The following is a 16,907-nucleotide window of genomic DNA, read 5'->3' on the forward strand; positions in this document are numbered from 1 at the left end:
CACTTAGTTTAAACACACGTCAAGGTCGACGCATTCTGTGAGTAGTAGTGCCGACCAATCATTCGAGGACGCAATCCGGGCATATTTTACAGCTGCTGCGTCATCAGAGGCCGTTGGGAACCGTCTGCTTGCAGCAGGAGGATTGATATCAGCTGTGCCCTCGACCAGGCTACCACTGACACCACGACACCGCCAAACATGGCCGGTCTGGTGTCGAGACGGAATTGACCTGAGAGTGAAATGGCGCTCTGTTGTTTTCAGCGACGAGAGTAGCTTCTGTCTGTATGCGAGTGATGGACGTACACGTGTGTGGCATAGACCTGGTGACATGAGTGTTCCAGAGTACATTCGCACACGACCCATGCATCGTCGTGTGGTGGGATCATCAGTTACAACTCGCGGTGACATCTGGTGTTCCTGCAGGGTAAAGAACCAGTCCCTGCTACATTGCACCGGCACTTACGGTATTTCCGTGCTTCTACCTTTTCTTCGACAGGAAGATGAGGTGCTCTTCAGCAAGATAATGCGCTTCCACATACGGCTGTGGCGACGCAACGTGCTCGTCGTGGTGTACTATTGAGCACTTTTGGAACATGATGAAGTGGGAACTTTCTCTTTCTCCAGGGTCTGCAAAAACCACTGCTGTATTGCAAAAAAAGAAGAAAAAAGACGCAAAATTATCAAGAATCTATCGCAGGATGTCATTCGGTACCTTTATGGTATTTCGCATGCGTGAATACATGCATACGTTCCCGCCAGATGGCGGAACGCTGTGTATTGATGCAATTGTTTCATTTGGTCCGAATTTATCGTACCTGTCACCTCACTTGTCAATGAAATGATTCTGTGCTTGAGGGTACCTGATTTTTTCCGACAGTGTATATACTCAGACACGTAGGATGGTTTTACACAGAGCATGTTCACCTATATTTCCGGAGAGTGCTGAGCGTGCAGTGTAGGATCCTGATATTGATATTCAATCATATCAATTTCTTTAGATAGAAAAATTTAATATAACAGCAGAAATATATCATAGTCTTGATTTTCAATGTAAGAGGATCACTCACCGCGAATATACGATCTTGTTGACTTTAGATAATATAGTCGACTCCAATAAATGAAGGAAAGACATTGTTTCGGATAAGTTGCTGACTCTGAGTGCGTAGCTGCCATTGGCATCCTAACGCAATAATAATAATAATAATAATAATGAAAACTATCGCATAAAGAACAGGACAAATGTAAAATGAAACAGAACAAAGCAACATAACAAAAATATGCGCTACAAGCACCAAAACACAATAGATTTATTTTCCATTCACAGGAGATTTCACCATGGACTTCTTGAGAAAGTAGACTATGTACCGGCCATACTTCTCAGTATGGATTATCCACCACACTACTCTAGTGCCGAACATCGTACAGTTTGTATTGTTCTCGGATGTGGTCTCACTCACCCGTGATGGTATTTTCAACAGCTGCAACAGCCATGTCTGGAGTGAGGACAACCTTCACCCCACCCACATCGGTGGCCACCAGCAACGATTGTCTGACAACGTAGGGGTGAGCATTATCCAAGATCATCGGATTGTAACTTACTTGCTGCCTCTCAGTTTGACTGGTCCACGTAACCTAGTGTTAGCGTTAGATGTGCTGCCACAGTTCTTGTCCAGGAAAGGATGCAGTTTCAACACAACAGTGCACCAACTCACTTCGATGAGTACGAGAAGCAGTATAAATGGTTTCAACCGAGATCGGTCAATTCCTTTACCCAGAACAATTTCTTAAATTTGTGCTACTATGTAACTGAAATCGTAATTGTTGTTGTAGGTGAACAATGTAATAAGCAACAAACACGTTTTCAGTTTGTCTGTCTTAATTTTCTAGCTACATATTGTCTCTATAGTAATTTAAAAGATTATGTCCCTCTAGAATTAAAAAGCTATATTAATATTGGCAGTTTCTTGTCCTTAAGTGTTGATAAAATCTTTACTTGAGATTCATGTTGTAAAATAACGTTTATTTGCACCTAAAATTCGTATGAGAGTTCTTTGGTAGTGCATCAAACCGAGCTGTAACCGAATTAATATGTTCCAACTTTAAACATTGCAGTAATGAAGTAACGTTATGTTGCCTGCTGAGTTAATTGCAATTTGAATAACTTTGTTTTCTATTGTAAATTGGTTTCAGAATTGTTGCCCATTTCATAAGATTTTGATTTACTACTGGGCGCGATCTCTAATTGTCAAAAAGTATTAGATGATAGACAGCGTACTATTACGATTTTGGGAGTGACGCGGACATATTTTCAGGATAGAAGCAGTTTATTGACTGTCACAGAAAAGGAATTTGGTACTCTTTTACTTGAAAGAGATAATCCATGCCGTTTCAGGTTTTCTTTTTACTTCGTTCAATTTGGCTCCGTGCAGCGGCAGAATTTAGAGTTATGGTTGACGCTAAACGTCAATGTATTCGTATTACGACAAATAAAAGAAGAAATACGTAATTTAAACAAGTTCAATGGACACCAACGTTGTGATAGAGACAAACCGCTATCACTCACTTAGGTTTTACAGCAGCTTCATTGTCCCTCTGGATTGTAACACCGTGCCGTAGCATTTTGGTTTCGGCTAAACGCAATAACTGTAATTTCTGTAATAAAACGAGTTAGTGTAACGCGTTGCACGTGAAACTAACAGGATTACAGATCTGAAGATGATTGTATCTAGCCAAAAGGCGTAATGATGTGGTACTGCGGTCCACATGGCTAACAGAGTAACTGAAAAATAATAGTTTTATTATTCCAAGAAGTGCTAAAGTTAGCGGTGGAGCTGTAGATTAGGCGTGCATCGTCGTCTATGCAGGTGGAAGTGATAAGTAATCAGTATATCGATTCTTTGGAGACTCTGTTGCAAAATAATCTAGTTTGACACAGATATTTATTGCTGGATTATCCATTCATGACACAAAGACCCAGAGTCCAAATAACACCTGCCATTGATGTTAAGCCGCGGTTACCTACCTCAGCTGCAGTAGCTGCTACACGGCGAGAGATAAAGGCCACGAGAGAGTACACGTGACTGGAGCTATATGTGGAGCGGCTTCGGCAGGGCGGCGCCGCAGTAGCGGCAAACCATCGATCATGGCGAGGCTGGTGGCTCTGCTCCTGACGGTGGCTGCGTCTGCGGTGAGTCCTGTCTGCTGGTCGCTCCTGTGTCGCACGTGCCTCGGTTACGGTTATGCGTCCAGCACGGTAGCAGCAGAATACAACAAAGTTCTGAAATGTTTTCAGTATGGGTACATTTAAGTACAATGATATGTCACACTAAAGATGTTAGTGAAGCAGAGCCCTTTCGGTAAATAACTTTAACAAATGTCGAAAATAAAACCGTTCCCTTATACCCAAGCACAAATGGCAACCAATTCAAACTTCATATTGACCAATGTTACACTTATGTATACAGTGTGTCTCAAACCTTTTGGGTCTTATTCAGACAGGTGATAGAGGGTCTGCAACCGATTATATTGGACAGGAAACCAATGGTTGAAAACGCGTATTTATTGTGTTATGGACATACACAGCGTATTCCGCATTACAACGTAGCTCATAGTAATTGTTCAAAGTGACAACCGCCACTCTCAGTGCATGCATGGCAATGGCGCATGAAATTCTGCCGCACTCTCTCAAAGACGTTAAAGTAACCTCTGGCGTGCCACAGGGGAGTGTTATGGGACCATTGCTTTTCACAATATATATAAATGACCTAGTAGATAGTGTCGGAAGTTCCATGCGGCTTTTCGCGGATGATGCTGTAATATACAGAGAAGTTGCAGCATCAGAAAATTGTAGCGAAATGCAGGAAGATCTGCAGCGGATAGGCACTTGGTGCAGGGAGTGGCAACTGACCCTTAACATAGACAAATGTAATGTATTGCGAATACATAGAAAGAAGGATCCTTTGTTGTATGATTATATGATAGCAGAACAAACACTGGTAGCAGTTACTTCTGTAAAATATCTGGGAGTATGCGTGCGGAACGATTTGAAGTGGAATGATCATATAAAATTAATTGTTGGTAAGGCGGGTACCAGGTTGAGATTCATTGGGAGAGTCCTTAGAAAATGTAGTCCATCAACAAAGAAGGTGGCTTACAAAACACTCGTTCGACCTATACTTGAGTATTGCGCATCAGTGTGGGATCCGTACCAGATCGGGTTGACGGAGGAGATAGAGAAGATCCAAAGAAGAGCGGCGCGTTTCGTCACAGGGTTATTTGGTAACCGTGATAGCGTTACGGAGATGTTTAACAAACTCAAGTGGCAGACTCTGCAAGAGGGGCGCTCTGCATCGCGGTGTAGCTTGCTCGCCAGGTTACGAGAGGGTGCGTTTCTGGATGAGGTATCGAATATATTGCTTCCCCCTACTTATACCTCCCGAGGAGATCACGAATGTAAAATTAGAGAGATTAGAGCGCGCACGGAGGCTTTCAGACAGTCGTTCTTCCCGCGAACCATACGCGACTGGAACAGGAAAGGGAGGTAATGACAGTGGCACGTAAAGTGCCCTCCGCCACACACCGTTGGGTGGCTTGCGGAGTATAAATGTAGATGTAGATGTAGGATATCCCTTGTCTTTGCTTTACCAAGAGACAGGCAGCATGGACCCTATCAAGTAGGTCTTCATCCGCTTGTACATGGGTTTCTTACCCCAACGTCTTGATTTAGATCCCGAGGAAACAATCTAATGGTCTGAGATCAACCGATCGCGCTGGACGTGGGACAGGACCTCCCCTTCCAATGCAACTATAAGGGTACATGTTGTTCGGATGTTCGCTGATATCAACATCGAAGTGAGTTGGTGCACTGTTGTGTTGAAACTGCATCCTTTCCTGGACAAGAACTGTGGCAGCACATCTAACGCTAACACTAGGTTACGTGGACCAGTCAAACTGAGAGGCAGCAAGTAAGTTACAATCCGATGATCTTGGATAATGCTCACCCCTACGTTGTCAGACAATCGTTGCTGGTGGCCACCGATGTGGGTGGGGTGAAGGTTGTCCTCACTCCAGACATGGCTGTTGCAGCTGTTGAAAATACCATCACGGGTGAGTGAGACCACATCCGAGAACAATACAAACTGTACGATGTTCGGCACTAGAGTAGTGTGGTGGATAATCCATACTGAGAAGTGAACGCGGGGCTCGAAATCCGTTGGGCCCAATGCTTGCAAACGTTCTTCGTCGTAGGGGTGTAATACATGTTCCACCAGTATTCTCCACATCGTGTCCTTCGAAGAGTGCTTTTCAAGGGCAAGTTGAAGGGTGTTTATTGCTGTGTGATTGGACACACGATGCAAGTCTGGTATTCGGACATGTCTTTGGCGGGAACCTTGGCCTTCTCTTTGTGGCGTGAACGACCCCATTTCTCGTAAGCTGGTATTCACTGAGATAAACTTCTGCCATCTACGAAGACGCCTGTTGGGAAAGCGTTCTCAGTACAATCGTGCTGCTACATCCTGCCAACCGTATATTGAATGCGTATATGCCAAATCTTGCGACTAGAAACGTTCCAGATTTGTTTATGCGTCATGCACTGTACACTGTAACACATCTCACCACGGACACATCGCAGGTTGTCTCATGCAATGAACAACTGACACTAGGGATACTGGTATGAGTGTGGCACAGGTTACTGCGCCGGTACGATGATGATGTTTGGTTTGTGCAACGCTCAACTGCGCGTTTATCAGCGCACGTACAAATTCCCAATCTTTACTCAGTTCATTATCGCCACTTTCATGAATCATGATGATGAAATTATGACAACACAAACACCCAGTCCCGGGGCGGAGAAAATCCCCAACCCGGCCGGGAATCGAACCTGGGACTCCCTGATGCAGAGGCAGTAATGCTAGCCACTAGACTACGAGCTGCGGACAGTCGTTGCGAAGCATAAGGTCGTCACGTGACACACGTGCTATGGGATAAGCTGTATACAGTATGTTTCTTTGGTAGTCAGGGGTGTGCGCTGCCCGTTTGTACGGCAGACACCACGGATCTTTGCGAGGGTGCGGCAGAACTGCATGCGCCGTTACAATACAACCATTATGTCCATTATAATTATCCGGGCTGTTATGCCGTGGTCGGTTGATGAATTCTGTGTCGATTCCCAACGTTTCGTCTCCGACTGTGGGAGACATCTTCAAGGGGGTCCGTAGCTCAATGGAAGGTCCAACACACCCACTGGCTCGCTACTGACTGCCGCTAAATTCCGTGTCCGCGCGCTCCCACGCCGCGGCGTGACGTCACGCGTTTTGAAAATGTCAGTGCAATTGGCCGCTGTCTGTCGCCGTCGATCGCCGTTGCCATCACCCAGTAGTGGGCGGGTGGTACACATCTTCTTTAACACCGGCATCCATATGCCGTTTAATTTCACACCCTCCTCCTTACGGTTGAAATTATTTGGGTGTTTAGCGATTTCGATTGCCTCCCTGTAGAGCCTTTCGTAATATCCGCTTGTGGCTGCTAGTACTTGCGTCTCCTCGAAACGAATATTGTGGTTCCCTGGCTGGAAAGCATGCTCCGCAACAACTGATCGTTCCGTTTCTCCTCTTCTGCAATTTCCCTTATGCTCTTCCAAACGTTTAGAAACAGTTCTTTTAGTGGTACCCACATAAACATCACCACAGCTGCATGGGATCCTATACACTCCAGCTTTTCCAGTGGTTTGCGAGCGTCCTTGGCAGGCTTAAGGCATTCCTGTATCTTCCTGGTGGGCTTGTAAATTACGGTAATATTCCACAAAGACACCGTATATGAACTATAAGTGCTTAGCTCTGGTTGCGATTAACTCTGGAAGCATGGGTGGCGCGCATAAAATTCGAAAGGTGGGGCGATACCTGAAGAACACAGAATTTCGTCTGGTAGTTAGCGTGGCTTTCACTGTAGATAATTTTTCACTTAGAATTTCACACTAAATTGTATGACCCTTTAAAACCATCTAGGTAATTTATATGGTCATAAGAAGGCAAGAGCAAACCGCTTACTACATAACCAAACCTTGTACATGGCAGTCGAGTTCAAATCGTACGTTCGAGTAATAACTACTTTGCTATTAACTTAGAGATAAATAGGTGTAATGTGACTGAATATTTAATCTATAAAGGACAGTCTCTTGAGGGCTGCGACTGTAGTTTGTTTTGCCACCATGGGTTTCAATGGCTGACACCATCATTTTCAAGTGGAAAATTGTTCAGTTACATGGAAAATAATTCTCCACTTGAAGGTGAACCATCGAAACGTCTAGTTTCAGAATAAATGACTGACCCAGAAAACTTTTATATGTAGGGGTAATGTGGTATTTTCAGTGTTAACTGTCCATCGAATTAATTACCGGAATAACCGAGAGCACTATACTATGGTTTCCGAATAGTGTTCTCCTATTGTGTTAACCAAAATTAAATTTTGTAAGAAACTGCATATATTATTGCACACAAGAATAAATGTTGACTGTTTTTTCCATTAGGTGGCGATGCAGATGCCCGAAGGAAGAGTGGCAGCCAACAGCAGCTACGTGCGTGAGGGTAAGTGTGGCAGCAGGATTACCGATACAGACAGCAATTTTTATACTACCTTTGTTTCTACCTAGTACTAGCTTCTTTTTGGGTCATCAGTCTTTTGAAGAGTTTGATGCAGGTCTCACGAATTCCTCTCCTGTGCCAACCTCTTCATTTCAGAGTAGCTCTTGCAGCCTACGTCCTCAATTATTTGCTAGATGTATTCCAGTCTCTGTCTTCCTCTACTGTTCTTGCCCTCTCAAGTTTCTCTAGTACCATTTGAAGTCATTCCCTAATGTCTTAACAGATGTCCTATCATCCTGTCCCTTCTTATGAATGATTTCCACATATTCCATTCCTCTCCAGTTACACACAGAACAAAAAAAAAAAAAGAAAATTAAAAAATATGGCTCTGAGCACTATGGGACTTAACATCTATGGTCATCAGTCCCCTAGAACTTAGACCTACTTAAACCTAACTAACCTAAGGACATCACACAATACCCAGTCATCACGCGCAGAACCCCTCATTTCTTACCTTATCGGTCCACCAAATTTTCAACTTTCGTCTTTGGCACCACATGCTTCGATTCTCTTCTGTTCCGGTCATCCCACAGTCCATGTTTCACTACCGTACAATGCTGTACCCCAGACGTACATCATCACAAAATTTCTTCCTTAAACAAGGGCCCATGTCTGATACTAGTAAATTTCTCTTGGTCAGAAATGCCCTTTTTGCCATTGCTACTCTGCCTTTAACGTCCACCTTGCTCCGTCCGTCATTGGTTGTTTTACTGCCTAGGTAACAGAATACCTTAACTCCATCAGCTTCTTGACCATCAATCCTGGTGTTAAGGGGAGCCGGAGGTATTCAAATCCAAAAAATTACGGTTTTTTTGCTACCGAAAATTAATTGGAACATTCCTCTTTAATGTAAACTTTGAATTATTGTTCTACTCGCCCTAGAAGTGGAGTTATTACCATTTTCTCCCCACGCCTGCAGAGGAAATGGGCGGCCGCTGAATGCATCTAACACCCTCTCGTGACTTCCTGGCGAACTGCTTGGGATTTTCTCGGCCTGTTACGCATACAGCGAGTGTGCAAAGGTTTGGCTACATTGTTTTCTGTGACAAATGAAGCGCTAAGAGCGCGGAAAATCGTCTCTTTGCTGTTTACCGTTTCGAATTAGTTCAGTGTTGCGCCTGTTATTGGTAGTATAATACTTCTTGTGTAAAGCGTTGTTCTGGTTACGATGCCAAGTTTTAGTAATCGTGCATATAAGAAGAGGAAGAACGTAGGGAAAAGAAAATTAACACTAATACCAAGTTGCGATACTACAATTACTGAAACAGTACGTTCTTCTGCTAAGCAGCACATGGCCGGTCATAGCCCTGTGACATCTTCTAGCGAGAAGCTGACTGGTGGAAGTGACAGATTTCGTGAATATGATAGTGACAGTGATGATATTAACGAAGTACTGAATATTGGATTATTATCTTCTGTGCCGAAAGAAAGTGTTCTGTGCAAAATGTGTTCAAGTGTAGGAGTGGGACTAGAGATAACAAAGCACTTTGGTTGAGCTTGTGAGATGAAGATAATCTGTGCATGTTACAAGTATCAAGTGACTTTCTACAATTCACATGCCAGTCTCTTTGGTGAAAAAGGACGATCTAGAGTGTTTGATGTGAATGTTCGACTTGTGTATGGTCTTCGATCCATTGGAAAAGGGCCTGCTGCTGGTAAATTGTTTTGTGGTATTATGAACTTGCCATCGCCTCCAAGCAAATTTGGGTACTACTGTGAACTGGTAGGATCCTCTGTTGAAGATGTGGCTTTGAAAACCATGAAGGAAGCAGTGAAGGAATTTGTAGAAATGAACGGTGGTTCTAGGGATTTGGTAGAGGCATTAGATGGTTCCTGGCAAAAGAGGGGTCATAAATCCCTGAATGGGGTTGTAACTGCTACTTGTGGTAATAGTGCAAAAGTGATAGATGTTGCAATATTATCAAAACATTGTAGGTGCAAAAATAAAATCAAAGGAGAGCACAGTGGAAACTGTGAGGCAAATTTTAGTGGATCAAGTGGAGCAATGGAAATGGATGGAGTGAAACAAATTTTTGAACGTTCAGTTCCCAGATACAACGTTAGGTACAAATACTACCTTGGGGATGGTGACTCCAAAGGTTTCAAGACTATAGAGGAACTGAAACCATATGGAAATGAATTTGTTGAACTGAAAAGTTGGAATGCATTGGGCATGTGCAAAAGCGTTTGGGTGCACGGCTTCGAAGGCTCAAACAAACTTTGGGTTCAAGTAAGCTCAGTGATGGAAAGACAATAGGAAGGAGAGGCAGGCTTACGGATGAGGTGATTGAACGTCTACAGAGATACTATGGGTATGCTATAAGGCAAAATACTAGTAATGTTAGTGACATGCGAAAAGCAGTGTGGGCATTGTTCCTTCATACTGCCTCTTCCAATGAATACCCTCAACACAGCCTGTGCCCAAAAGATTCCTGGTGCAAATATAATGCAAAAAAGGACTATGATCACAAACATGGTTTGCCAGCAGCTGTGATAAATGCAATAAAACAAATTTTTCATGACTTAGCACAGCCAGAATTGTTACACAAATGTCTTCACGGAAAGACGCAGAATCCTAATGAGAGCGTAAACAATTTGATTTGGAAAGTGATTCCTAAAAGGGTGTTTGTAAGCATAAAAACACTGCACTTTGCCATTTATGATGCAATAGCAACATACAACCAAGGGAACAGTGTGAAGCGTGAAGTTCTGAAGGCATTAGGACTTACAGCTGGGGTGAACACTGTACGAGCACTAAGAAATATTGACAGAGAAAGGATAAGAGGAGCAGAAAGAAGAGAAAGGCATATGAAGTATGATGGAACAACAGGCCAGAAAAGAAGACAGAAGGGGAAGCTTTTGGAGGATGAAGAAAAAGACCCTGATAATCCATCCTATAGTGCAGGAATGTATTGAGAAACTTTGATAGCCATTTCCCGTAAATAAGAATTGTTCTAATATAAGGAACATTTTCTCAAAATCCACTCAAGCTAGAGAGATTAAATTTTTATACAGCACTCCTAGTGGTCAAACTTACATTGTAACACAGCCATTTGGCAATATGTTCAGTAGTTTCATTTCAGTTTAATTATAAAGCAATTATCTGTAAAACTATTTGGGTCATTAATAAAAAAAATAATTGGAAGGAAACTAGAAAAGATACTCCAAAATCCCTCTGTCATAACTGCAATACTAAACCCCTCTATATGTAAAAAAAATTCAAATTTTTCTATTTGGTAGTTTATTCATAAATGTTCCTCAAACTTAGTGATTTCAACATGGGCAGCACTCCTAGTGGTCAAACTTACATTGTAACACAGCCATTTGGCAATATGTTCAGTAGTTTCATTTCAGTTTAATTATAAAGCAATTATCTGTAAAAATATTTGGGCCATTAATAAAAAAAATAATTGGAAGGAAACTAGAAAATATACTCCAAAATCCCTCTGTCATAACTGCAATACTAAACCCCTCTACATGTAAAAAAAATTCAAATTTTTCTATTTGGTAGTTTATTCATAAATGTTCCTCAAACTTAGTGATTTCAACATGGGCAGCATAGGCACCTCCGGCTCCCCTTAAGTTCCTCGTTTTTCTCATTTCTTCTCCTTCTCATTACTTTCGTCTTTCTTCTATTTACTCTCAGTCCATATCCTGTCCTCATTAGATTGTTCATTCGGTTCAGCAGATCATGTAATTCTTTTTCACTTTCACTCAGGATAGCAATATCATCAGCGAATCGTATCTACATCTACTACATCTACATTTATACTGCGCAAGCCACCCAACGGTGTGTGGCGGAGGGCACTTTACGTGCCACTGTCATTACCTCCCTTTCCTGTTCCAGTCGCGTGTGGTTTGCGGGAAGAACGACTGCCGGAAACCCTCCGTGCGCGCTCGAATCTCTCTAATTTTACATTCGTGATCTCCTCGGGAGGTATAAGTAGGGGGAAGCAAAATATTCGATACCTCATCCAGAAACGCTCCCTCTTGAAACCTGGACGGCAAGCTGCACCGCGATTCAGAGCGCCTCTCTTGCAGAGTCTGCCACTTGAGTTTACTAAACATCTCCGCAACGCTATCACGCTTACCAAATAGCCCTGTGACGAAACGCGCCGCGCTTCTTTGGGTCTTCTCTATCTCCTCTGTCAACCCGACCTGGGAAAAATCCCACACTGATGAGCAGTATTCAAGTATAGGTCGCACGAGTGTTTTATAAGCAACCTCCTTTGTTGATGGACTACATTTTCTTAGGACTCTCCCAATGAATCTCAACCTAGCACCCTCCTTACCAACAATTAATTTTATATGATCATTCCACTTCAAATAGTTCCGTACGCACACTCCCAGATATTTTACAGAAGCAACTGCTACCAGTGTTTGTTCTGCTATCGTATAATCATACAATGAAGGATCCTTCTTTCTATGTATTCGCAATACATTACATTTGTCTATGTTAAGGGTCAGTTGCCACTCCCTGCACCAAGTGCCTATTCGCTGCAATTTTCTAATGCTGCAACTTCTCTGTATACTACAGCATCATCCGCGAAAAGCCGCATGGAACCTCCGACACTATCTACTAGGTCATTTGTGTGAAAAGCAATGGTCCCATAACACTTCCCTGTGGCACGCCAGAGGTTACTTTAACGTCCGTAGACGTCTCTCCATTGAGAACAACATGCTGTGTTCTGTTTGTTAAAAACTCTTCAATCCAGCCACACAGCTGGTCTGATATTCCTTAGGCTCTTACTTTGTTTATCAGGCGACAGTGCGGAACTGTATCGAACGCCTGCCGGAAGTCAAGGAAAATGGCATCTACCTGGGAGCCCGTATCTAATATTTTCTGGGTCTCATGAACAAATAAAGCGAGTTGGGTCTCACACGATCGCTGTTTCCGGAATCCATGTTGATTCCTACAGATATCCTTCCTACTGATATCCTTTCATCTTGAATTTTAATTCCACTCCTGGACATTTCTTTTATTTCTGTCATTGCTTCTTCGATGCACAGATTGAACAGTAGGGGGAAAGACTACATCGCTGTCTACACCCTTTTTAAACAGAGTACTTCGTTGTTGGTCGCCCACTGTTATTTTTCTCTTGTATATAGTGTATATTACCCCTATTTTTCCCAGAATTTCGAACATCTTGCACCATTTTACATTGTCGAAGGCTTTTTCCAGGTCGACAAATCCTACGAACGTGTCGATTTTTCTTACTTCCATTATCAACCGCATCGTCAGAATTGCCTCTCTCGTACCTTTACATTTCCTAAAGCCAAACTGGTCGTCATCTAGCACATCCTCAATTTTCTTTTCCATTCTTCTGTATATTATTCTTGTCAGCAACTTGGATGCATGAGCTGTTAAACTGATTATGCGATAATTATCGCACTTGTCAGCTCTTGCAGTCTTCGGAATTGTGTGGAGGATATTTTTCAGAAAGTCAGATGGTATGTCGTCAGACTCATACGTTCTACACACCAACATGAACAGTCGTTTTGTTGCCACTTCCTCCAGTGATTTTAGAAATTCTGAGGGAATTTTATCTATCCTTTCTGCCTTATTTGATCTTAAGTCCTCCACAGCTCTTTTAAATTCTAATTCTGGAGCCCCGTATATTTACTATTCGAACGGTATCTGAAGGGAGTGATCGCTCGACACGAAAATTAGTCTAATTTGCTTATTTTCATTCCCTTATTTCGTGTGGTATTATATTTTGGGGTAACTCTTCCCATTCTAAAAGGATTCGGGTAATAAGTGGTTTAAGTTCACGAATCTTTTGTCGACCCTTGTCCACGAGTCTGGGTATTTTGACATTGGCTCTAAATATATATATTCCATACTGTCATTTCTTGTTAACAATATTAGCTTATTCCCAAGAATAAGCAGCTTTCACTCAGTTAATACTCGGCAGAAATCAAACCTGCGTTTAAATCGGACTTCTTTAACCCTGGTGCAGAAAGGTGTGCAGAATGCTGCTCCATCCATTTTCAATAAGCTACTACCCGAATTCAAAAATCTTAGAAGTAATCCACGCGCTTTCAAATCGAAACTGAAGAGTTTCCGCATGGGTCAATCCTATTGTGTCGAGGAGTCCCTTGAGAGATTAAGATGATTCTTGTTGTATTGCTGATTGCGTTTACTTAAACTTATGGACGGACTTTTTTCGGGTTCATAAATAATTATTTTTATCTGTTATTACTTTTATGTTGTAATTTCATGTACTGACGCTTTCCATGACCTTGAAGATATGCTCCTCAATTTTGTCCTACGGAACTTGATGTGTAAATAAAATAAAAATAATAAATCTCTTATAAATTGATTCCTGTTTACTCTGTCATTTCATACAAATCTTCCCCCTCACAGAGGCTTTAAATGTATTCTTTTCATCTATCCGCTCTCTCCTCTGCATTTAGCAGTGGAATTCCGTTGCACTCTTAATGTTACCTCCCTTGCTTTTAATGTCACCGAAGGTTGTTTTGACTTTCCTGCATGCTGAGTCCATCCTTCCAACAATCATTTCTTTTTCGATTTCTTCACATTCTTCATGCAGCCATTTCATGTTAGCGTCTCTGTACTTCCTATTTATTTCATTCCTCAGCCACTTGTATTCCTGTATTCCTGAGATTCCCGGAACATTTTTGTAAATCCATCACTCATGGATAACCTGAAGTATTTCTTCTCTTACCCATGGTTTCTTCGCAGTTACCTTCTTTGAACCTATCTTTTCCTTCCCAACTTCTGTGATGGCCCTTTTTAGAGATGTCCATTCCTCTTCAGGTCTATTGCCTACTGAGCTATTGCTTATTGCTGTATCTATAGCCTTAGAGAACTTCAAGAGCTTCTCGTTATTCCTTAGCATTTCTGTATCCCACTTCTTTGCGTACTGATTCTTCCTGACTAATGTCTTGATTAATAGCTTAAATTGCAGCCTACTATATTGTGATCTGAGTCTATATCTGCTACTGGATATGCCTTATAATCCAGTATCTGATTTCGGAATCTGTCTGACCATGATGAAATCTACCTGAAATCTTCCTGTATCACCCGGCCTTTTGCAAATATCCCTCCTCCTCTTGTGATTCTTGAACAGAATATTCGCTATTACTAGCTGAAACTTGTTACAGAACTCAATTAGTCTTTCTCCTCTCTCAATCGTTGCGTTGTCCCAAGCCCGTATTCTCCTGTAAACTTTTCTTCTACCCTTTCCCCGACAACTGCATTCCAGCCTCCCATGACTATTAGATTTTCGTCTTTCAATATCCTCATATACTTTCTCTATGTCTTCATCTTCAGCTTGCGACGTCGGCATATATACTTGAACTATCGTTGTCGGTGTTGGTTTGCCATCGATTCTCATAAGAACAACCCTATCAATGAACTGCTCACAGTAACACACTCTCTGCCCTACTTTCCTATTCATAACGAATCCTACTCCCGTTATATCATTTTCTGCTGCCATCGATATTACCCTGCACCGCCCTGACCAGAAATGCTCGTCTTCTCTCTATTTCACTTCACTGACCCTTACTATACCTAGATCGAGCCTTTGCGTTTCCCTTTTCAGATTTTATAGTTTCTCTATCACGTTCAAGCTTCTGACATCCCGATTCTTAGAACGTTATCCTTTCGTCGATTATTCAATCTTTTTGTCATAGTCACCTCCCCCTTGGCAGTCCCCTTCAGAAGATCCGAATGGGTGACCATACTGCAATCTTTTGCCAATGGAGAGATCGTCATGACACTTTTCAGTTACAGGCCACATATTCTGTGGATGCACGTTACGTGTCCTTAATTCAGTGGTTTCCATTGCCTTCTGAACCCTCACGCCGTTGCTCACTGCTGATTCTTCCGTCTTTAGGAGGAGTTTCCCACCCCCTAGGACAAGAGAGAGCCCTGAACTTCAGTCCGCTCCTCCGCTCTCTTTGACAAGGCCGTTGGCAGAACGAGGGTGACTTCTTATGCCGGAAGTCTTCGGTCACCAATGCTGATTATTAATCAAAATTTAAGTAATGGCGGGATTCTAACCCAGGACCGAGGACGTTTTGATTACCAATGAAAGACGCTACCCCTAGATCACTGGTGCTTTCCAAGTAAGTAAAGGAATACTCCAACTAACTTGCAACCTAAAGAGACTATAATTCCATCTTCTGCGCTCAATGCTTAATTTCGTGCAAGAATAAGACTTATTTCTCGACGCCTGAGTAACCAATACGAGGTGTTTTCAAAAAGTGACAGGTGTCATCGAACTCTGAAACGATTGCGCAACAAAAGTAGCGCGTTGTCAGAAGAGAATAAGTGTCAAAAGTTTAGACATGGCTGAAGCAGCAACATTTGAAGATCTTCACGGTAAATGATAACAGCCAAGAAGAATATGGCTTGAGGTTTTCAGATGACATGGCCCTTCTAACAACAGACATAATAGACATGGCTACAGGAAAGATTTAAGGAATGAAAATCAGTGCAAACAAAACGAAGTAATGGTGCAAGGGGCCGGCCGGTGTGGCCGTGCGCTTCTAGGCGCTTCAGTCTGGAACCGCGTGACCGCTACGGTCGCAGGTTCGAATCCTGCCTCGGGCATGCATGTGTGTGATGTCACTAGGCTAGTTAGGTTTAGGTAGTTCTAAGTTCTAGGGGACTGATGACCACAGATGTTAAGTCCCATAGTGCTCAGAGCCATTTCAACCATTTTTGAATGGTGCAAGGAGAAAATAAAAGGGTAAAGGTAATATTAAATGGAGAAGTATTAGGATACGTGCACAGTTTTAAATATCTCGGAAGCAGGATAGAAACCTATTGAAACAGTAGCACAGAAATTAAAACACAATATCGAAGGCGAAAGAGGCATTCTACACTCCTGGAAATTGAAATAAGAACACCGTGAATTCATTGTCCCAGGAAGGGGAAACTTTATTGACACATTCCTGGGGTCAGATACATCACATGATCACACTGACAGAACCACAGGCACATAGACACAGGCAACAGAGCATGCACAATGTCGGCACTGGTACAGTGTATATCCACCTTTCGCAGCAATGCAGGCTGCTATTCTCCCATGGAGACGATCGTAGAGATGCTGGATGTAGTCCTGTGGAACGGCTTGCCATGCCATTTCCACCTGGCGCCTCAGTTGGACCAGCGTTCGTGCTGGACGTGCAGACCGCGTGAGACGACGCTTCATCCAGTCCCAAACATGCTCAATGGGGGACAGATCCGGAGATCTTGCTGGCCAGGGTAGTTGACTTACACCTTCTAGAGCACGT

At 42.7% G+C, this 16,907-nt stretch overlaps 1 protein-coding gene across 1 annotated transcript in view; it reads left to right on the plus strand.

The window, feature by feature from the left end:
- Positions 1 to 3,122: 3,122 nt before the first annotated feature.
- LOC126146268 (chymotrypsin-like) overlaps positions 3,123 to 16,907 on the plus strand; it is a 41,003-nt gene continuing 27,218 nt past the window's right edge. Inside the window, exons 1-2 of the mRNA XM_049915609.1 lie at positions 3,123 to 3,187; positions 7,526 to 7,583. Of these exons, the coding sequence (XP_049771566.1) occupies positions 3,143 to 3,187; positions 7,526 to 7,583 (103 nt within the window). The 5' untranslated portion in view covers positions 3,123 to 3,142. The remainder of the gene's footprint in view (positions 3,188 to 7,525; positions 7,584 to 16,907) is intronic.

The sequence above is a fragment of the Schistocerca cancellata genome, chromosome 2, assembly GCF_023864275.1.
Source record: "Schistocerca cancellata isolate TAMUIC-IGC-003103 chromosome 2, iqSchCanc2.1, whole genome shotgun sequence".
NCBI classification, from domain to species: Eukaryota; Metazoa; Arthropoda; class Insecta; order Orthoptera; family Acrididae; genus Schistocerca; species Schistocerca cancellata.